The following is a 24184-nucleotide window of genomic DNA, read 5'->3' as shown; positions in this document are numbered from 1 at the left end:
CTTACAACAAAAGCAGGTCATTGTGACATACATTTTACATTTTACTGTCTTAGGTTAAGGTTTTGCTTTAGCTCGTTGCAAACTACTTTAGTTTTGGCATCCAACTCTACCTTAAATTCATTGAAACCTGGTTAGTAGATACATCTTTATAGGTAATACTAGTACATCTTGACAAAAGTTGGTCATTGTGCCATATGATTTTGACATCTCTGTTTGAAGGATACACATGCAGAAATAAGGTCACTGTATTTAACATTTCATATTTTACTTGATTAGGTAAAGTGTTTGCATTTAACTTATGACCATGACATTTGTTTGGAAGCTGCTTGTATGTACATGTTGTCCTCTCTATAATCATTAAACATGGTGATGTGATAAATCTTTACGAGCACTAACCCCTCATTTTGCAAATAGGTCATTTACATTTTATGCCTAACCGAGTTAGTGTAAATTTTGTGTTTAATGTTCATGCTATGATCAATAAATTGATGATGAAAGGCATCTTTATAAGTACCACACCCTCATAACAAAATAAGGTCATCATGGCCTGCATTTCAAAGTACCACACCCATATAACAAAATAAGGTCATATGACCTGCATTTCAAAGTACCACACCCATATAACAAAATAAGGTCATATGACCTGCATTTCAAAGTACCACACCCATATAACAAAATAAGGTCATATGACCTGCATTTGAAAGTACCACACCCATATAACAAAATAAGCTCATCATGACCTGCATCTTTATAAGTACCACACACATCTAACAAAATAAGGTCATATAACCTGCATTTTAAAGTACCACACCCTCATAACAAAATAAGGTCATATGACCTGCATTTTAAAGTACCACACCCATATAACAAAATAAGCTCAAAATGACCTGCATTTTAAATGCTTTGGTTTATTTATTTTTTTAATTTTGCTAACAACCACACCAGTTTCTGGACATACTTTATGCATATTGTCCTACATGAATCATAAAGCTTTATGACGAGATGCATCTTAACAAGTACTATATCCTTATTGAAGAAAGAGATATCTGTGACCTATATTTCATAATCATTGTCTTTGTTGTTGTTAACATTTTGGGTTTAAAAGTCCATTTATTGGGTCTTGTATATGTTCAGATCATGAAATTTAATAAATGGATGCATAAGTATTAGTGCTGCAGCCTTACAACCAATGATGGTCACTGTGACCTACACTGTATGATTTTCCAACTTAGCTTAAGTATTTTTCAGTGGTACAATATATGCACCCTAATGTACACAGAAGGGGTTTTCTGACCAGTGCATTGGATATAGAAATACTTATATGTTTATCCAATGGCAAATTTTCTATATTAATGACTATACAATCATTTTATATCATGATAGGTTGCCCTCATTGGGTTAACTGTGTACTGTAAATATGAATGACTATTGGAATTAGATGAATTGACTGTATACTACATGATTTATAAGGCCTCAGCTGAAGTGGCTAATCAAGATAATTACTGATGCTTGAACCATGATTTTAATAATGGATATCACTCCGAGGTTTCTCAAAGGCTGATTTTAATAATGGATGTCACTCCATGGTCTTTCAAGGACCAACTTTTCATGTGACAGTGGAAATGGCTTTTAGGTTTGGGCAACAATAATAGCTTCTGAAACAGATTGTAATAACAATTATTAAAAAATATGTACTTTTCATTTTATTAAATATATATTATAATACCTCTAATTTGAAATCATAGAAAAGATTGCTCCTTTGTATGTATGCATATGTGTGTGTGTGTGTGTGTGTGTGTGTGTGTGTGTGTGTGTGTGTATGTGCATGGTTTAACAACATATCTGTATAATATTGTTCTTATAGTGCCAACTAAATGCTCCAAAATTGTCAGTGTATTAAAAAAGAAACTATACTCAGAAAAGGGGCCAGCATTTTTGTGTCAGAATCACTTTCATTTGAATGTGTTTTCTGCATGATAGTTTTTATTGGCTACTGAAGTCTACTAAAAGCTTCATTGAGGCATAATCATTAATTTCACTTGGGTTAAGAAATAAACATTAATACAGATTATATTTATTGATTTTGCCCTGTTCTCTTTTATCACATCTTTACCAGATAATCAGTTCAATCAACAAAATCAGATTCCTGAAAACATTCCAATTATTGACGACTGTTTTAACTACCAGATATACACGCTCATGGGTCAGATCCCACTGGAAAACAGCAGTGACTGTGATTGATCGTCTATTGCATAATATGCTGGCAAATAATGGATGCTTGTTGAGACCAACTACTCTTAACAAATTGCATAGACCATGTTATGCTTGCACATTATGCAGTGACAGATATGGGTCTATGAAGTGTGCAGTAGGATCTTACTTATTGTTGAATACATATAATAATAATCAAAAAAAAAAAGCCTAACTCCAGTAACAATATTAATGTGCATTTATGGTGCACATTCAAGTGCATATATAGCACATGTTCAATTGCATATATGGTACATGTTCAAGTACATATATGGTACATATCCAAGTACATATGTAGTATATGTTCAGTTGCATATATGGTACATGTTCAAGTACATATATGGTACATGTCCAAGTACATATATGCTGCATGTCCAAGTACATATATGGTGCATGCTCAGGTGTAATCATAGCACATGTCCAAATGTATATATGGTACATGTCCAAGTACATACGTGGTACATGTTCAAGTACATATATGGTACATGTCCAAGTACATACATGGTACATGTTCAAGTACATATATGGTACATGTCCAAGTGCATATATGGTACATTTCCAAGTACATATATGGTGCATGCTCAGGTGTAATTATATAGCACATGTCCAAGTGCATATATGCTGCATGTTCAGTTGTATATATGGTACATGTCCAAGTACATCCATGATGCATATCCAACTGCATATATGGTACATGTCCAAGTACATACATGGTACATGTCCAAGTACATACATGGTACATGTCCAAGTACATATATGGTACTTGTTCAAGTGCATATATGGTGTATGTCCAAGTACATATAAGGTTACATGTCCAAGCACATTTATGGTGCGTGTCCAAGTACATATATGGTACATGTCCAAGTACATATATGGTGCATGTCCAAGTACATATATGGTGCATGTCCAAGTACATATATGGTACATGTCCAAGTACATATATGGTGCATGTCCAAATACATATATGGTGCATGTCCAAGTACATATATGGTACATGTCCAAGTGCATATATGGTACATTTCCAAGTACATATATGGTGCATGCTCAGGTGTAATTATAGCACATGTCCAAGTGCATATATGCTGCATGTTCAGTTACATATATGGTACATGTCCAAGTACATATATGGTACATGTCCAAGTATATATATGGTACATGTCCAAGTACATATATGGTGCATGTCCAAGTACATATATGGTGCATGTCCAAGTACATATGTGGTACATGTCCAAGTACATATGTGGTGCATGTTCAAGTGCATACATTGTGTATGTCCAAATACATACATGGTGCATGTTCAAGTACATATATGGTACATGTCCAAGTACATATATGGTACATATCCAAGTACATATCTGGTGCATATTCAAGTACATATATGGTACATGTCCAAGTACATATATGGGACATGTCCAAGTACATATATGGTGCATGTCCAAGTACATATATGATACATGCCCAAGTACATATATGGTGCATGCTCACATGTAATTATAGCACATGTCCAAGTGTACATATGCTGCATGTTCAGTTGTATCCATGGTGCATGTCCAAGTGCATATATGGTAATATCCAAGTCCATATATGGTACATGTCCAAGTACATATATGGTACCTGTCCAAGTACATACATGGTGCATGTTCAAGTACATACATGGTGCATGCCCAAGTACATACCTGGTACATGTCCAAGTACATATATGGTACATGTCCAAGTACATATATGGTGCATGTCCAAGTACATATTTAGTACATGTCCAAGTACATATATGGTACATGTCCAAGTACATATATGGTGCATGTCCAAATACATATTTAGTACATGTCCAAGTACATATATGGTGCATGTTCAAGTACATACATGGTGCATGTCCAAGTACATACCTGGTACATGTCCAAGTACATACATGGTGCATGTTCAAGTACATATATGGTACATGTCCAAGTACATATATGGTGCATATCCAAGTACATATATGGTACATGTCCAAGTACATATATGGTGCATGTCCAAGTACATATTTAGTACATGTCCAAGTACATATATGGTGCATGCTCAGGTGTAATTATAGCACATGTCCAAGTGTATATATGCTGCATGTTCAGTTGTATATATGGTACATGTCCAAGTACATCCATGGTGCATGTCCAAGTGCATATATGGTACATGTCCAAGTACATACATGGTGCATGTTCAAGTACATATATGCTGCCTGTTCAGTTGTATATATGGTACATGTCCAAATACATACATGGTACATGTCCAAGTACATACATGGTGCATGTTCAAGTACATATATGGTACATGTCCAAGTACATATATGGTACATATCCAAGTACATATATGGTGCATATTCAAGTACGTATATGGTACATGTCCAAGTACATATATGGGACATGTCCAAGTACATATATGGTACATTTCCAAGTACATATATGGTGCATGCTCACATGTAATTATAGCACATGTCCAAGTGTACATATGCTGCATGTTCAGTTGTATCCATGGTGCATGTCCAAGTGCATATATGGTACATGTCCAAGTACATACATGGTTCAAGTTCAAGTTCATATATGATGCATGTCCAAGTACATACATGGTTCATGTTCAAGTTCATATATGATGCATGTCCAAGTACATACATGGTTCATGTTCAAGTACATATATGGTACATGTCCAAATACATATATGGTACATGTCCAAATACATACATGGTGCATGTTCAAGTACATATATGGTGCATGTCCAAGTGCATATATGGTGCATATTCAAGTGCATACATAGTGCTGATTGTCTAGCTTTTCAAAGTTGAGTTATCTAACTTTAAACTAAAATCCGTTTGCAAAATTGTCAATAAATTCACCATGGATCAATATAATCTCATTATTTTCAGTACTTTGATTGTGTCTATTTACAGCAGCACGCTACGAATTCTGGTTCCTTGGTCACTATCAGAAGATGGACATCAAACTAGGTGTAGTTGGAGCAGCAGGTGACTTAAGATTACATTTAAATGACGTTCAGAAACTGGCTCCAGAGGACCTTCTTCTTGCTGAAATGAAATTGGCAGAGTCCTTGAAACGGTTGAAACTCTCAGTGGAAGAAGTGGCTTTACTCAGGGCAATTGTCTTCATGTCAAAAGGTAAATGGATTTATCATATAAAATATGGGCATAAAGGTGTACAAATTTTATTCCTATAAGAACATACATTAATATATAAAGTACAGTTATGATAAATCATACAAGTTAGGAAGCATCGATTATACAAATTACTCCTTAAAATGTTACATTTGAATTCGTGTATAATCTGTTACTGCACTTAAGAAAGATATATTCTCCACAATTGAACTTGCAAAATGTGTCACTGTGTTTATGACAGATCTCCAGTTCACATCTGAGCTTGTATAAAATGCATTACTTTATTTATGATAGGTCTCCATTCCAAACTTGAAATAGTATAATAACAGATCTCAACTCCACACTTGAACTTGTAAATATTTTATAAATCTCCACTCCAGACTTAAACTTATGTAAATTTTATTACCTATATTTATGACTAAGGCAACAAGGTGTACCAAAAATTTGAAATATGTACATTATAGATTTTTTTTCAAATCCATGAGATAAGTTTTCACATCTGTTTTTCTTCTTCTTTGTGGAGGGTTTAAACAGTTGGGGAAGTCATGATGACCAAACAGTTGTATAGGAACAATATTGGCACTTTATGTCCAGTGACTGACATGTCATGTTAGCCAATGGTCATTTGACAAGTTTCAGCTCATGTGTTGGAATTGTGCAGCAGAATACATAATATTAGGATCTTTGATATATACAGTTGTTCGTTACAGTCAGACATATGAGATGGATCACTGGAGGTGGGGGTGGGGGAGTGGGTAGAACATAGATGGCAGAAGGGTCTAGAGGTAAAATTATGTTTCAAATTAGGAAATACCAGGTGGCAACCATCAGGTTTAATATGGAACAAATTTTAAAAAGTACAGTATAATCTCAAATCTATGATAGCAGTAGGAACTAATGAAATATAGCTTAATGAGGGAGCAATTTTTATTGATACATTTCTTGTGTAGGCTTTAGAAACAGGACTAGAGTAGCTCCTTACACACTTAAAGATCATCTCTCAGCAAACTTTTTCAACATTTACTTTCTACATGTATTACATAAGCTAGACGTATACATAAAGTATACATGTATTATATATTGCACAAAGGTATTTAACTTGTACATGTATTAAATAATCATTATACCATATGATGTACATGTATTAAATAAGATACACGTGTACATAATGTGTAAATGTATTAAATATTGCACAAGATTATATGACCTGTACATGTATTAAATAAGGCACAAAGGTAGATAACTCTTATGATTTTGCCGTAAGTCTTACGAAATTTACCCTTAACTTACGGACTTCTGGCATACAAGCAAAAACTACAGAAAAATGATAATTGCCGAAAAATCCGGAAAATTTGTTCATCCATGTTTGATTTGGATCTGGCTTTCATATTAGAAGTAGTGAAATTGGTCAGAGAACCAGACTAACTTTACAGCAGCACATCAGATGCTTTAAGCTTCACATATTTATTCATGTGAAGTGTCTGCATGATCAAACTGTTGATCATGGAATTTTTTTTAAAAATGGCATCCAGCAAGCAATACATATTAAAGACAAAAGATGAAATAAGCCTCTTGAAAAGTGTTACTAATCAACACAGAAAAATAAAAGGAATATTCAGATTCTTGTGAATATAAGCTGGAAGGGACACAATTATGTTTATTAGACGTCATGTGCCAATTTGAGTATGACTCATGGCGGGAAATATAATTGCCATCGTCATGTGAAATGCAAAAAAGAATTTCCAAGAATTACATCAGGTTGAGAGATAGCAACAAGCCATTGAGTTCCATAGGGTTTGGAACTAAAAAGTTTGCAACTGTATTAATGGTAAATAAAGTCTACACGTACTTTACAAATTTTTCAGTTGAACATAATGTTTGTCATTGCTGCACGTTCCGGATACCGAACTTTTAAATATGTTTCCAGCTTTACAGTAACAGCTCCTTATTCCTTATACAGTGCCTAAAACACATTCTGAAAATCAGCTGGCAAGACTGTGTCCCACACAGTAAGATCCTGCAGCATGCAAGTATCCCCAGCATGTACTCCCTGCTGAGCAAATGACACCTTCGATGGCTGGGACACGTCCGATGCATGGAGGATGGGAGACTGCCAGAGGACATCCTATATGGACAGCTGGCCACTGGCACCAAAAGAGTTGGCTGCCCCTCACTCCATTTCAAGGATGTGTGCAAGAGGGACATAAAGGCATGCAACATTTCACCCAATGGCTGGGAAGTGCAGGCTGAGGACTGAGGCACCTAGAGATTGATTGTAAGCAAGGGCATGGCACTCAGTCTCTGATGTGAGGAGAGGCCAGCTGACGGCAGAGAAACATGAGAGAAAGAAGAGCATGGCAGCAACCACAGCAACTCAGACTTCCCAGTATGTCTGCACCAGCTGCATTATGGGCTGTCACTCATGCATAGGCCTGCACAGCCACAGCAGATGATGCCAGAACCCCAGAGACAGATGACACCCCAAAGGCACTATTCGCATGGTCTCCTGAGACTGAGCCACCAATGATGATGGCTTAGATTGTGCCTTGGGTCTTGATAGGTGAATCTGTATTGTAATTCTACCATGGCATGATATTGTCAGACTACTATGTTTGATACCTTATTCAGATGGAACTGAACTCAGAATGTATTGAAGATATTGGTTTAATGCCATTTTTCATCGCATGATAGGCTATACATGGCGGCCAGTATTAATGGTGGAGGAAGAACCTGGGAAAACTATGGAAAGAACCACCAACCCACGAAAAGCTACTGGCAAGCTTTCTCCCATACCCACATTGGCTGAATCCGAGACTCGAACCGGTGCAGAGAGAGGTGAGATGGCAGTGATCTGTAACGGCAAGCACTTTAGACCACTTGGCCACTCGGGGCCCCTAATGGATTGATATGAGTTAATATATTTCACTGAGTGGGTGAAAATACTAGTCAAAAGTTTTCACTACAAGATGAAGTATGTCTGTTATTTACTCAGTACATGCAAATTTTCCTTTTTCTGGTGCACAAACATACTGGCTAGCTGAAATGTGTATCAGATTTCTTACAGTAACACCAGCTGTTTACTCTTTATGTTCTACTTTGTATTTTGTTTAAATTCACATAGAGAATAAACAGTAGCATAATTCTTTCCTAATTCAGGTTTTAAAAAATCACATACGTATTATGTATTTTAAAATAAAATACATTGTGGGATTGGATCTTGTGACACATGTGTGTTAGATCGCTGTGTTTACCAAGCAACTTAAAACATGTCAGGCTAAAATATTTGGTGATAATGTTATAAATTTCTATTGACTACAGTGAAAAAATAAAATTGAATTCACTCCAGTAAGTTATAACATTTATTTCTTTTGAAAAATCCACTAATTTACAAAACCACATTTATTTATTTTATGTTAGTCCATGAGACTAACATAAAATAAATAAATGTGGTTTTGTAAATTTTGAAACATGCTTTAACCAAATAAATTTCATCTCCCCAATAGGTAAAGAGTAGTAAATATATAAGAAATATAAAAAATTATAACCAGATATTTTTTTTATTAAATGATTTTCTATGAGTTTAAAGCAATCGGTATTTTGTTATTTGTTTGGTAATATATCCATGATATTATCAAGAAAAATATCCATACCAAACAAAAAAAAAGTATTTCCCCATAAATGTAATGATGATGTATGTTATACTTTGCTATGAAACTGAATATTTAGCAAAAGAAATGATTCTTTCGATCTATGTTATAGACTGAGTGGTGGAATGAAATACCAGCTCAGGACTTGTAGTAATAAAGACATACATGTAATAACATAGATGAACATGTAGTGATATAGATGTAGATGTTGTAACATAGATGTACATGTTGTAACATAGATATACATATAGCAGTAAAGATATACATTAACAAAGATGTAATGTACATGTAGTAATATAAATGTACATGTAACAGATGTACATGTAGTAACATAGATGTACATGTTGTAACATAGATATATATGTAGTAATATAGATGTACATGTAACAGATGTACATGTAGTAACATTGATGTACATGTTGTAACATAGATATATATGTAGTAATATAGATGTACATGTAACAGATGTACATGTAGTAACATTGATGTACATGTTGTAACATAGATATATATGTAGTAATATAGATGTACATGTAACAGATGTACATGTAGTAACATTGATGTACATGTTGTAACATAGATATATATGTAGTAATATAGATGTACATGTAACAGATGTACATGTAGTAACATTGATGTACATGTTGTAACATAGATATATATGTAGTAATATAAATGTACATGTAACAAGGATGTACTGATCATGTAGTAATATAAATGTACATGTAACACAGACATACATGTAGTAACATAGATGTACATGTAGTAAAGATTGTGGAGATTTGTGATTGTAAGTCATTCAAGCTTCTCTTCGTACAAGTTTTAACTGATTCTTCAACAGCTGATACATATTTTATTTCTCCTCAGACCGATGTGATTTGGAACATGGAGAGAAGGTTGAGCAGCTGCAGATGAAATATGTTACGTGCCTTGAACACACACTCCAGAAATTTTATGATAATCCAAAACAACGACTTTCAGCTCTACTTGACAGATTGGCACCTATTCGTGAGCTGACAGAACTTACATGGAAACATAACAAGACCTTTATCAGTGACTGGGATTTAGACAAAAAATTTCCATTGTGGACAGAGCTACTTTCTGTGGATGATATATAGATGTCATTGATGAAACGTCTTATTTTGTGGTAGTCATCAACCACAATCTTGCCGAAGCACAACAGGCACAGCCTATCTTAGATATACATTTATACTAAGGCTGTCTAACCACACGAGTTGATCCACTGTAAATTTTTAGAGATTCATGGTCAGAGCTTCTGTGTCATCAGCTACCACATGTGTTATGTTTATAATAAACAACAATATATGCTGGATATACTTGTAAATTAGTCATATCCAACTGCAAACTGCATAGACCCAGATCAGCTGCCTTATCAGTTTCTGGTAGATCTGGGTGTGTGCAGTTCATTAGGAATAATCAGTAGAACATAGAACAAACAATATAGATCCTGATCTGCTGGCACATTATGCAACTGCATATCAGGGTCTGTGTTGTTTGTAGTTTGAATCTGCTTATAAGCAAACATATATGGTAAATTGGTATAGTAATGGAAAGTACATCTCATGAATCATAAGGTTTAGACAAACATAAAGCCTCCCTGAGCTTCATCTATCATATTTGGGCCCTGTGCTTTGCCTTCTCATCCCTTCTGATGGTCATTTTCGTCATTTTCTAATTAAAGTTGTTTTTATGAAGCGCAGCTGAAGATCACCAGTTTTAAGAACATTAAACAGTTTGCAAACATTTTTCTTTCAAAAGATATTTTAAATTTTGTGAAAAGGTTTTGCAAAGAAACATCATGGCAGTGCTAAATATACAGGTGACAGGGCAATACCGAGTAATTGATGAGCATCTAAGTCTTCAGACAACAGCAGATTGATATCAAGTACAGTGGTCTGTAATTGGCAGCATTATTCTTGCAGTTTGATATCAAGGACAATGGTCTGTAGTTGGCAGCATTATTCTTGCAGTTTGATATCAAGGACAATGGTCTATAGTTGACAGCATTATTCTTGCAGTTTGATATCAAGGACAATGGTCTGTAATTGGCAGCATTATTCTTGCAGTTTGATATCAAGGACAATGGTCTATAGTTGGCAGCATTATTCTTGCAGTTTGATATCAAGGACAATGGTCTATAGTTGGCAGCATTATTCTTGCAGCTTGATATCAAGGACAATGGTCTGTAGTTGGCAGCATTATTCTTGCAGTTTGATATCAAGGACAATGGTCTATAGTTGGCAGCATTATTCTTTGCAGCTTGATATCAAGGACAATGGTCTATAGTTGGCAGCATTATTCTTGCAGATTGATATCAAGGACAATGGTCTATAGTTGTCTCCCTTCTTGAGTAGCAGAGTGATGTACTCCTTTCAGTTTTCTGGAACTTGACCTTGATCATGTGATGCATGAAAGGTTAAAGTGAGAGCTGGTGTGATGACTGATGACATTTTCTTCAAGACAAGAGATCATTGTATTTGGTCTGGACCACTTGCATTATGTTGGTTTAGTCCTTCCAACCATAACCCATTCACTCTTTGGTTTGTATTAATCAAAGTCTCATCCAGGTAGACAATATAATGACTTTGGCTGTTACATTTTTTTAATTCTTCTGTAGAAAAAAGCATCGCGCTGTGCATTGATTTCTTAGTGCTTTGCCAGAAACTGGTTGCAGTACCATTTTCACTGGTGCCCTTAAGCAACTGCTGGGGAAATTATCACACAACTTATCTCAAAATGACCTTTAACCTATCGTCAGCACATAAGGCTTTTCTTAAAAATGTGTTCATGAACTTTTTAAAATTGTCAAAGTCATCTTATTTCCTTAATAAAATGCTTAAAAATTACTTTTATGATAAATATCACCTTTAAAAAGATGATATACTGGCTTGTACCATTTCATTCTGATTGATTGGCTCCTTTATTTATATCACTGGCATGTATCATTCACAGAAACTGCCATATATCACTGGCATGTATCATTCATAGAAACTACCATATATCACTGGCATGTATCCATATAAACTACCATATATCACTGGCATGTATCCATATAAACTTCCATATATTACTGGCATGTATTATTTATAGAAACTACCATATATCATTCTCATGTGACTGTCATAGAAACTACCATATATTACTGGCATGTAACTGTCACAGAAACTGCCATATATCACTGGCATGTAACTGTCACAGAAACTACCATACATTACTGGCATGTAACTGTCACAGAAACTACCTTATATCACTGGCATGTATCATTCATAGAAACTAACAATGACCTAACAATTTTTATAATGCAAGGTCTTTATACAATTCCTATCTAAAATAAATTCCCATTTTCTTAAGCGTCCCAGAGGTTTGGAAGCAGTGGTTTAAATAATACATTTACACATTGAAGGGAGATACTTTTTTAATTAGTTATTGCTTTCTTTACAAACTACCTTATTTGTAAGTAATCATGTTAAATATCTGATTTAAACATAGACAAATGTATACATTCATTGTTATAGTTAAGTTGATACTGGTTACTACGGAATAAAATTCTTCTTTGCAACGTAATCATACCCCTTAAAATTGTGATTAAATAAGTAAAATATATCTAATGATCAGTTTAAAAGATAATGTCATTAACATGTATTCTCGATGTAAATTGTTCAAGTCCAAAAACAAATGCATATATCATATCTGCCAAGTGTCCCGTTTTTTCCATATTTGTCCCGTATTTTGGACCTGTTTACAGGTGTACGTTTCTTGGGCAAAAAATAAGTTTTTCTTTTAATATATAAAAATTATTTAAAAATTCTTTGCAATTTTCAGTTTAGAACGGGCACTCGGTTCCATTCTGATAGAAATGTATCGCATGTATATAGGAATACAGTTCTACAGTAGGATTGGTTCATTTAAAATCGAGGCTACAATGCCTGTCTTTATTCGCCATATTGGATTTCGCAAACAGTTAGTGCTGTCACTGTATCTCATCTTTGTAACATTCAAGTTCAAATCATGTTGAATAGGAAAGCAGAATATTCAGAATTTTCTCCAGGAAAGACAAGAAAACAGAACTGGAAGGACAATTGTGCCATCTTGTTTAGATTTGTGAAACCATCTAGTAAAGGAGACTATGTTTTGCAAATTGTGTAATGTGATTTTGCTATTAGGCATGGAGGCGCCCATGAAATAAAGAGCACGAAAGAGGTAATAAACATTTTCCAGACAGTAAAATCACAAAGGATTACTCGTATGCTAGAATGAAAATGGTTCAATAAGAAAATAACACAGAATTGAGATCATCAATGAAAGTAGAAACATTCAAATTGATAATGATTGGGAAAAAGATAAGGTGTGGAAAAGGGTACTATAAAAAGCCTGTGTCCGAGTGTGTTGCACTCATGCACCTTTTGAATGGAACATGGTACAACACATGCATCTTTGACATTAAATAATTATGTAAAGCACTGTCCTGCTTTACTGATGGTTGTATATGTTGTAAATAGTTACATATGCATTAAAATTTTAAAAATCAGTATTTGTTCCTGAAAATCAGTATTTTTGTCACAAGCAGTCAGTATTTTTATTGGCAGCTATGCATATATAATAAAGGATTAAAAGTGTAAAGTTTGCTTCAAAAAAAATTTATGAAACAAGTAAAACAATTTTCCAGTTTTGTGAGAGCTGTACATGTTTGGATGAGTTTAATAATTTTATTTCTAATGAAAATTCACTTAATATTTATTTATTATGGAACAGGTAACAGTTTTGCTCAGAGAAGAGTCAGAGTTTGGCATTATTAAGTTTTTACATCAATCCAAGTGTTATATACTACAACTGTATAAAGGACCATATTTTGAATTTAACACTGATGCCACATGATGTTTAAAATTATTATTAAGAACAGGAGAAGAAGAAAAAACTACAAAATTACACATAGTGATATGCCTTATGGTGTCCTTTGTATAAATTTGGCTGTTTTTATTTTCATTTTTTTTTACTACATCAGCAATTAATATTATTGAAAATCAAATGAATCAAGACCTTGAAAGATCGCATAAATAGACTAAACAATGGTTTGTCTCATTAAATTCATCAAAAATAGAAGTGGTATTTTCACAAATGCCTCACCTACTGAATGTTCTAATCAAATTTTTTAAGGTAATACCATCTATTGCTTTGTCAGTAATCGTAAATACCATGGAGTAACTTTTACATGAGATGATAATCGACAAAACCACATTGAAGAACTTATCCATAATGCATCAGTGATGATAGGAATAGTGAATGCACTATAGTTAAAAGTTAATAGAAATTCGCTAAACAAAATATAAAACTTTCATGAGATCAATATTAGAGTATGCTGTTGTAGCATAGGATGGGTGTACCGTAACCAATTCTATTTGACTTGAAAATATGCAAAAGGAAAAGCAAAAATTGTAACATAACTTAGCAGAAGTGTTAGCTCTGATGTTCGATTAAGAGAATGTGGCTGGTTACCTTAAAAGAGCTTATAAAAGTCCACAACATTTTTACATTTTTAAATTGTTAATCATATGACACCATACTTTTTTAATGAACTTATTCCACTAATGGTTGCTCAACATGGGGGCCATAGATATTCTTTAAGAAATAGTTTTAAGTTTGAAGTACTATTTTGTTGTTTATGGCTAACAAATAAATCCATTTTTCACATTACTATCAAATTATAGAACAACCTACCCCAAAATAAAAGAATCCCCAATTCTACATATATCTTCCAAAAAGAGTTAAATAAAAAGAAAATGTTGCCAGCCTAGTACTCCATAGCTGAAAGACAAATGTCTGTCATACACACTACACCAATGAATAGCAATTCAGTGCTTATGGCAGATTTATATTTGGTCAGGACTGTTGCCAATCCATGGAATGGTTGCATCAAATCAACCAAAACAGCATGCCACTATGCATGTAAACTATGCCGTAATCCTCTAATTCTCCTGATGGATGGCCTGTTCAAACTTCCCGGTCATATTGACCTCTACATGCTTTTCTTTGGTGACGATGCTGTTAATGACAGAATTAATACTCAAGTTGATAAGCAGTTTCACCTTTATCTCAGATGTACTAACTGCTTTTGAACCTATATACTTATTAGGTTTAATCCAAAGGTGTATTTTCCTTAATGTCATTTTTAAGTCTTGAGCAGTTACTACTATTGTCAATATTTTCTACACGGGATTTCCTTGGTGCTCTCTTCCCAAAACATTATTTGATTAAGCAATATGCATATATGTATTTGTAAGTTTGCATGTTTATGATGGCATGTATTTGTATGTGTATATACATATATGTATACGAATGCATAGGCTTGAATGTCTATGCATGTATACATGTATGTATGTTTTTTGTATGTACATTTATATGTATATATTGCATATATCTTTACATTTTTTGAAACTATATTACAATCCAAATGTGATTAAATTTATTTGTCAAGAAATGCCAGTGAAATATTCAATAATAACAAAACTGTTCATATATTTGTATATATGGATCTATACATTGTGTATGGCCTACTATCAAGGAGAAAGAATAGCAATAGGACAGATATAACTTTTGTTATTAAAGGGTCAGTTGAGGGCAGCGAGGATATTTTTGAGGCGGTCCATAAGTATATAATTACAAGTAAGAGAGTTACCTAATCACTACTTGTGTTTTCACTTTTAGCTGTTTTCTCTCTGGTACATATTTACCTATTACAAATACATACCATCTGTGCAAAGGTTAAAGTCCTTTATCTACATACTCCCGTCATTAATGCCAACATGTCCATACATTTTTATTCTCATTTGTTGATTTGCAAGAATACAGCAACATGTTTTTGCTGTAAATGCTAAGAAGTTAATGGCTGACATTATTAAAATATTTTATGTATAATTTTGTTTTAATATTTCATTATCATGTTTCAATGTTGCGATACTATGCTTTCATTAATCACATAAACCACATTGTAAAGTAAAATATTATTGTAAATGAGGAGAAAGCTTGAAATAAGTGTATACTTATTGTTTAAATGTCTACATTTCTTGTTTGTACATACATTTCACAATGACTTCTTTAAAAAAAATTACTGTTTAGCCAACATATCACACATATATTGCATACAAAATCATGACATCGTCAGTTAAACTTTCAGGTCTTGTATACATAGAACTCAGACGCAGGTATACAATTTAAAAAGTAGATTTGTTGAAAAATACAGTTTTTTATTTTCCTTATTTACAGCTTTATTCTGAAATTAAAATGTTTGTTATATTTAGTAGGTTTTATCCTTCATTCACAGCCAGTTCCAAAGTTAACACAAATGTTGCTTAAAATTTTTCTAAGAAAATGAATACTGGTACTGTAGCAGCATCATAGTTTTCTTAATCGGCAAAAATAAAAAAAACATGGTCTTATGTAACTTTGTATAAACTTTAAAAATGTATCGTCCTCCATTATGGCAAGTGTGTCAAATTGTTGGAACGGGCCACATGCTTCGTTTGCATTCGTTACATTAATATCTTATATGAAACTTGAGTAAAACTAAATGGAATGTGCAAACAAGTAACTTAAAACTGCATATCAAAGCCCGTCTCCCATTTTCACTACTATCTGGGGATTACTATTCTGCATGGGAGAATAAAGTTAGTACAGCTCAGTACTCTATTCCGAACAGATGAGTCATTGGATTACTTTCAGTAAATAGGGTCAGCAATTCAATAAATAGAATGTAATGGCAATTTATTTACTTTGAGTGACAAATAGCTATATAAGGATCACAAAGGCATATGTAAATCATGGCTATTTTAACCCTAGAAAAGTATCTGATCTCTTGTGCTTTCTGGAAAAGCACTGCACATCAATCTTATTATATATTAGAATGTACTGATTATTAATCATATTAAATAGGAGACATTATTGAGTATTAATCATTATAATATATGCTCATTTGTTTCTCTGTTAACTTTACATTGTCAGAATCATTCAGTATTTTACGATATTGCACACCTTCATATTGCATTCACGTGCATAAAGGAACTACTTTGTATTGTAAACAAACAATGGACGCAGACGCCAGCACTTTTGATTCGTAAACAAATCAAACAGATCCCATGAAGATTTCTCTCTCTCTCTCCATAGATATATATAATGCAGATGTAAATATACACATACATACTTGCATATATATGGAATATAATAAAATGTATATCAACATGTGACTTAGAAAATACATATCCCTGAATGTGCCTGAGAAATCTATGGAGAGACTGAAAATTGGATTAAACTGACTGGGATTGAAAGCATATTGTTGCAAATGTGGCAGGTGTTCTGCCTGTAAACCTGGAGGTAGTCGTAATAGAGTCCCATTTGGACACTATATTTGGGCGAAAACCCTTTGACCGAATAGCAATCACTATTCTGAGGACACTCCCAAAGAGATCATTTGGAAAAAAGTTTATAATTCTTATCTTTGTTTCTCTTAATAAATAGACAGAAGTGATAGCTTAACAAGATCATGAAGCAGTAACTATTGCATAAACATTTTTAGTCAGCTTTTTATGTAGATTTGGAATGCCACTGAAACTACACTCTGATCAAGGGACGAATTTTGAGTCTCAAGTCTTTCAAGAGATGCGATGATATCTTTACAATGATAAAACTAAACCTACAAGAAACTTGAAACTGTTCATGAAATAACAAGGTAATGACTCAAAACAAAAACCGTAACTGAATATCAAAGGAATACTATGATCCTTTAGCCCACGGGGAATTTTTACAATCAGGACAGGTTATATGGGTGTAAGTTACAATCAATCAGGAAAGTTGCAATCTGTAAGAAACTTATCTCGTTGTTGCTAAGAAAATTTATGACGTGATTTACAGTCAAAAAAGGTCGATGAGACAGCTGTCAATAGTCTGCCACATCTTTTGATGGTTTGGCACTTGATCATTAAAGGAACATCCAGCATTGGCAAAACAGCACCAAACATTGAAATTGGGTTAATTATGGTGAGATTTGAGGTCTCTACTTTCCATTAGATGTTTTTGTGCCATGTATAATTTAAATTTATTTTGGATTGATTATGATGATACTAAGGTATGAACGTGGGCCAGAACAATCTGTTTCAGGACGAGCACTGTACTTTCTTGCTAGTGGTGTTTAGCATACTGGTTTAGCTGGATGATGGAGATCTACCGTTAGATTTATGCATGGTTAGCAACTTGAGCGATCATCTGGTTGCCTCTCAAGTGATATATTTACCCTAGTTGTACGGACAGAGTAAATAAATTGGTGCCATGATTGTACAGTGTGACCCTGCTATAACACGGTAGTTGGGAGCCATAGAACCAGACCTTGTTATAAGCAACCAGGTCAGTTGCTGAAGAAAATGATGCATGTACCCCAACAAATTGCCGGGGGGGGGGGCGCGGTTAGGTAGAGAAGGCATTTATAATAGTTTACTTTATTTAGAGAACCACGAATTGGTACATATACGTGAATAATGTTTATATATACATGTCTAACGTATAGCATGTATCAACACCCTGTACTCGCCGACGAATCTCATCATATACAATGAATCCACAATACAAGTGATTCCATCGAAAATATGCACAAACACGGATTTAAAATAATCACTAATTTTGTCATAGGTCATATTGGGTTGAATTCAGTGGAAAAACAACACAATCACGTAACGAATGACGAAGCGCATTTAGTTTTCAGTACGTACCAAGTCGGTAAAGGTTAATTTTAAGCCGCCGTTGGTAGCGTTCGTAAGCATAAACGTTTTCCCTGCAAAAAGGAAACTTTCACGACACAGTTAACGTGTTCCAGTCATGTTGGAAAATGCAAAAATCCACCAGATTCCATTACTTTTATTTAAGTTTGGTACTGACTTCCTTTGAAGCAAAGTTCTTTCTTTTTATTGAAGATTGTAGTCGGCTTTCTTTGACGAAGGGTGCATGCGTTATTGAAGTCACCGCTAAAGGGCAGCTTTGGTGAACCAAACAAATGTCCATTTCTTATTGTGGTGGCAACATCAAATAATTGTACTGCATGATTGAGATCGATTTTCTTTCTCCATTTGCTGAGCATGCTTTCATAACAATCGATGATTCAAAGGTAATCTGTTTTCCTTTAATATTTCAGCAAACTGTTTTATCTGGGTATCTTTATAAAAAAAAGGAATTGGCTGTCATTTGGACTAGTCTAGTTACTGTTCCTCCATGCCTATTGAATAAACCAATAAGTAAAACGTATTATTTTTTTCTTCTTCAAATTAGTGGAAGCAGTGTGATGCTGCCTTCCACGCATGCGTCAGAAATTTAGTAAAGGGTCAACGGACAGTAGAGACGCAGGTGTTCTGGTCTGATGACAGGGTTTATTACAGAAAATATGAGTGTTAGGAAAGATTTAATTCTGAATGAAAAGAAGAGCAATTTTACTTACCATCCACATATAAATGCCAGTCTTTGTAAGTATATTAATTACTAACGATCGGCCGAAAATCCGACGAAATATAGATTACGAGATAGTGTCTCATCCTTTGATCTCCGTTAGCAGAAATGTCAACAACAAAAAGGTAGATATCTCACAACATACAGTGCTCATGCTACATGTCAAGATAAGCGGATTATGATATAACAATGTACTGTTTAGATAGTTTGTCAACATGGACAAAGAATTTGTTTATGTAACAGTAGATACATTTCAGCGCATTTTATATCCAGTTTGCAGCTTCCTTTCATGGGGACTCTGAATTTCTCCACTCCTAACCAATGGTTGTATATAAAAGTTTAAACAGCCAACAATGTTGCCAATAAAAAAAAATCGCCAGATGGTATATTTTGCCGCCATTAAAGGGCAAAAAATCCTAGTTTGCGATATTGGCGAAGCCCTACGCGATCCCAGAATAAACATTTATACTTCCTTTTTTCGTACTTTTAAAAAGAAGAAAAAACCTCTACTTTTTCGTGTACGAGAAGAATATATATACAATAAAATTTCAGGAGCCACGCCACGATCGTCTTGTAATATTCTTATGCAATCTTTTCCCCAAAATAATAATAAACTTTTTACGTTTTATTCCTACTCTTAAGAAATATTTTTTTTCCTGTACGAGAAAAATACATGTATATGAAATTTCGGGAGCCACACTACGACCGTGTTATATCAAAATTCATGTTATAACGAAGCGTGTTATAGCAGGGTCACACTGTATATATTAATGAAGACTGCAAAAATGGGAACTTTCAAAATACGCTCTTCTTTGGATATTGAGGACTGAGGACTTTTCACAGCACATCTGAGCAAAACAACTTGATAATATGTAAGCTGAACCATTTACAAAAGAACACATCACATTCTTTATGGACATGCAGTCTCCATCAAGATATACATTTTGTTGGAAATGATTCAGCTTATAAATTATTAAGTTGTTTTGCTCAGATGTGCTGTGAAAAAGCTTCAGTTACTTACATGTTATCCGAAAAGAGCATATTCTAAAAGGTCCAACTATCCAGATCTTTCTCATTCACATCATTTGTCTCAAACAATAAATATCAGCAACACCAACATTACATTCACACAATCATTACGAAACCTAGGTGTTACTCTGGACAGTACTCTCACATTGCACCAACATGTCATGAACATATGCAAGGCTGCGTATCTTGAGCTGAGACGCATCAGCTCCAATCGCAAATATCTTTCAGTTGATGCCACTAAAACATTTGTGTGTTCATTAGTACTTTCAAGACTGGACTATTGTAACTCAATTCTGTCTGGTTCATCTCAGTATCTACTCCAGAAACTTCAAAAAGTTAAAAACACAACTGCTCGGATCATACTTAGAGTACCACTATCAAAACACACCTCCCCGCTGCTCTGTACCCTACACTGGCTATCCATCCGATCCAGAATCAAACACAAAATTTGTTCTCTGTGCTACGTTTCACTGTCCAACATACCTATCCGACCTCACCCATGTGTACATACCAGCAAGATACTTACGCTCCTCTTCTGACAATCGTATGCTCATTATTCCAACTATGAAAACAAAATCATATGGACAGCATTCTTTTGCATACCAGGCCCAGTAACGTGGAATGAATTGCCCACTGAACTTAGACACAAAGACACAGTGATCACATTCAAGAGGGCTCTCAAAACTCACTTATTTCGACTGCAAGAAAAAAACTAAAGACCTAATAATGTTTCCTACCTTAAATATTCTCAGCATATTTTTTTTATTTTTTTATGTTTTCTATTTCATGGTGTTTGTTTTTGTAATCATATTATATATGTTTTTTTTATCTTATAGGTGTTGTCTAATGTTGTAAAGCGCTTAGAGCTTCTGAAGATTAGGCGCTATACAAAGTCCTCATTATTATTATTATTATTATTATTATCATATAATTCATGAATTTTATCAGAAATTGGTTATCAAATAAGGGAACAACCAAACAAACAAAACAAAAAAAAAAACAACCGTTGAATCTCATTCCATCTGACAGGGCTGACAATACAGACAGAGCCGTCAATAAGACAAGGCTATAAATACAGACAAGGCAATCAATATCAACAAGGATATCAACACAGACAGGGCTATCAATACTAACAGGGTTATCAATGCAGTCAAGGCTTTCAATACTAACAGGGCTGTTTTTACAGACAAGGCTGTCAATACTAACAAGGTTATTACTACAGACAAGGCTGTCAATACTAACAGGGCTATCAATACAGAAAAAGGCAATCAATATAAACAAGGTTGTCAATACAAACAGGGCTGTCAATACTAACAGGGCTATCAATACAGACAAGACTGTCAATACTAACAGGGCTATCAATACAGACAAGGCTGTCAATACTAACAGGGCTATCAATACAGAAAAAGGCAATCAATATAAACAAGGTTGTCAATACAAACAGGGCTGTCAATACTAACAAGGTTATCAATACAGACAGGGCCCTTAATACTAACAGGATTTTCAATACAGACAAGGCTGTCAATACAAACAGGGCTATTATTACAGACAAGGCAATCAATATAAACAAGGCCATCAATACCAACAGGACTATCAATACCGACACGGCTGTCAAACCTAACTGGGCTATTAATACAGACAGGAACAGACACATCATGTCCTGATGAAGTCGTCAACATCAAATTGGAATGATGAATGAAGATGAATGCTCTGTTGAAAATCATCAAATTTAGCAATTTGATGCTTTTAGAATGAATTATTCTCATCATTATCGTGACCATACTTGCAAGTAGCACACAAAACATATTCATTCTCTCAGCAAAAATTATTCTGCAGATACATTATTCAGTATATAAAACTTGTTTCCCTTGAACAATTTCCTAGGTGGCTCCAATGTAATTTAGGGCAAATGTTTAATTTGACAGGTGTTTACTAATTGTGGTGTCAACCGTAATTATATACTACAGAAACGTGTTAAACTGAATTTAAATGAAACGTGTGACTTGCGCTGTTTCCATATTTTATTTATTTTACAATATGTCAGTTTGATGAAGATGCTGTCATGGTACTTCTAACATCAATCCAAAATATTTGCTGATTAAAACTCTACATTGCACATACAAATCTCCATATTCGAATGGCCTTGACGAACTCATTCCTTAAATGAGAAATCTACAGAAATAAATGATTGACAGACTCATAACATATATCGTCTTATTTCCTATCCCATGCTGCCATTTCATTTGGAATGTCATGTAAAAGTAACCATTGGAATAATAAGACAACTGTCATCTTATAATGAAAAAAACAAAACTATGTCTCTTGTTTTATTAATTGTGATAGAATGAGGACCCCGACATCATTTTTACTACTCATCCAATGGAATAATTCTAGGCGGGAGTGATGTCCGTCTCGAGAGACCCTTTCTGTGTCGTTCATCGACCAAAGCAAGAACACCCATACTATCTCTTTCGACTAACTGCCATTCAGATGTTTTGCGTGTATGGTAGCTACTTGCACCATGCAGAATAGGTGGTTCCCACAACTTGTCTTTGCAGATAACTCCATCACACGTGGGCACATTACTTGATGATGGTTCATTTGAATTATTACTAACACTGTAGTAGTTATCAAACAAATTATCACTGACACTGGTCTGGAAGCTATCATTTGGCGACAGCAAAGAATATTGTGACTGTCTGTGCATGTTCATTAGGACAAGAATAGCCAGATTTTCATAGCCAAAGTCAGGTATGTACTCCATCTGGTTGCCAAAACGATAGGTATGATTATCAGAGAGGCTACTATCTGACTGAGTTAAGCCAGTCGTGACCGAGTTAGAATGTGATAAATCTGTTTCTACACCACTGTCTCTAGCTGTCTGTGCGTCAGTGTCTTTGGATAACGCATTGTAATTAGTAGCGTACCTTGATGAAATGTTCTCCCTGTGTCATCAGCTAACATAAATCTGACTCCATTTTTATTTTTAGAGTCCCCGCCATTGGCATTTGTGGCAGCTTTTCCCTGAAGTGCATGTTCTCTAGATGAACTTGATGAATTTTTTTTAATGTCAGTTTCAGGTGCAGAGATGGCAGGTGCGGGTAAGCTAACAATATCATGCTGAGTCTGCCCTGCCAAGTTCCTATCAGGAATATGAATGGCTGTTTCTGAATCCATAGGAGAAGAAATATCCAAAGATTTTCCAGAATCTGGTGATTTTTGGAGAAGTGGGTGGTCCTCCTCCTCCTCCTCCTCAGTATCCGGTGAAAAACATATATATACATAAGTAAGTTAACCTCGTGGGGGACGTCCATTAATTACGTCAAAAATGTTTAGGCAATTTTTTACCCCCCTCCCTCCCCCCCCGGTCAACAACTGTCAAACTTTCAGTGACCCCCTCCCCCATAATTTTACCCCCCCCACCACCACCACCACTACCATCAACAACTAACAATATTTTATACGGCTGACTTTTATGCTAAAAATAGAATTATGGAAATTAAAAGGTCTACAAATAAATTTTAATACATTTTTTTTTACTTGTTTAACAGATTTCAAATTTACCATAACACTTTGAATTCATGAAAAAAATCGATAGGTTATAATCTAGCTTTCGTAT

At 34.6% G+C, this 24184-nt stretch overlaps 1 protein-coding gene across 2 annotated transcripts in view; it reads left to right on the top strand.

The window, feature by feature from the left end:
• LOC149781589 (nuclear receptor ROR-alpha-like) overlaps window positions 1-16351 on the top strand; it is a 64521-nt gene extending 48170 nt beyond the window's left edge. Inside the window, exons 7-8 of one of the 2 annotated variants that reach the window (XM_089935641.1) lie at window positions 5171-5392; window positions 9904-16351. In XM_089935641.1, the coding sequence (XP_089791767.1) occupies window positions 5171-5392; window positions 9904-10154 (473 nt within the window). In that variant the 3' untranslated portion in view covers window positions 10155-16351. Of the gene's footprint in view, window positions 1-5167; window positions 5393-9903 lie in introns of both variants that reach the window. The other variant, XM_089935640.1, reaches the window with a different exon arrangement.
• Window positions 16352-24184: the final 7833 nt, after the last annotated feature.

Source organism: Sinohyriopsis cumingii, chromosome 15 (assembly GCF_028554795.1).
Source record: "Sinohyriopsis cumingii isolate HCF-2022 chromosome 15, ASM2855479v2, whole genome shotgun sequence".
NCBI lineage: Eukaryota > Metazoa > Mollusca > Bivalvia > Unionida > Unionidae > Sinohyriopsis > Sinohyriopsis cumingii.
Note: the sequence above shows the minus strand (reverse complement) of the source record. Positions and strands in the feature narration are given on the sequence as shown.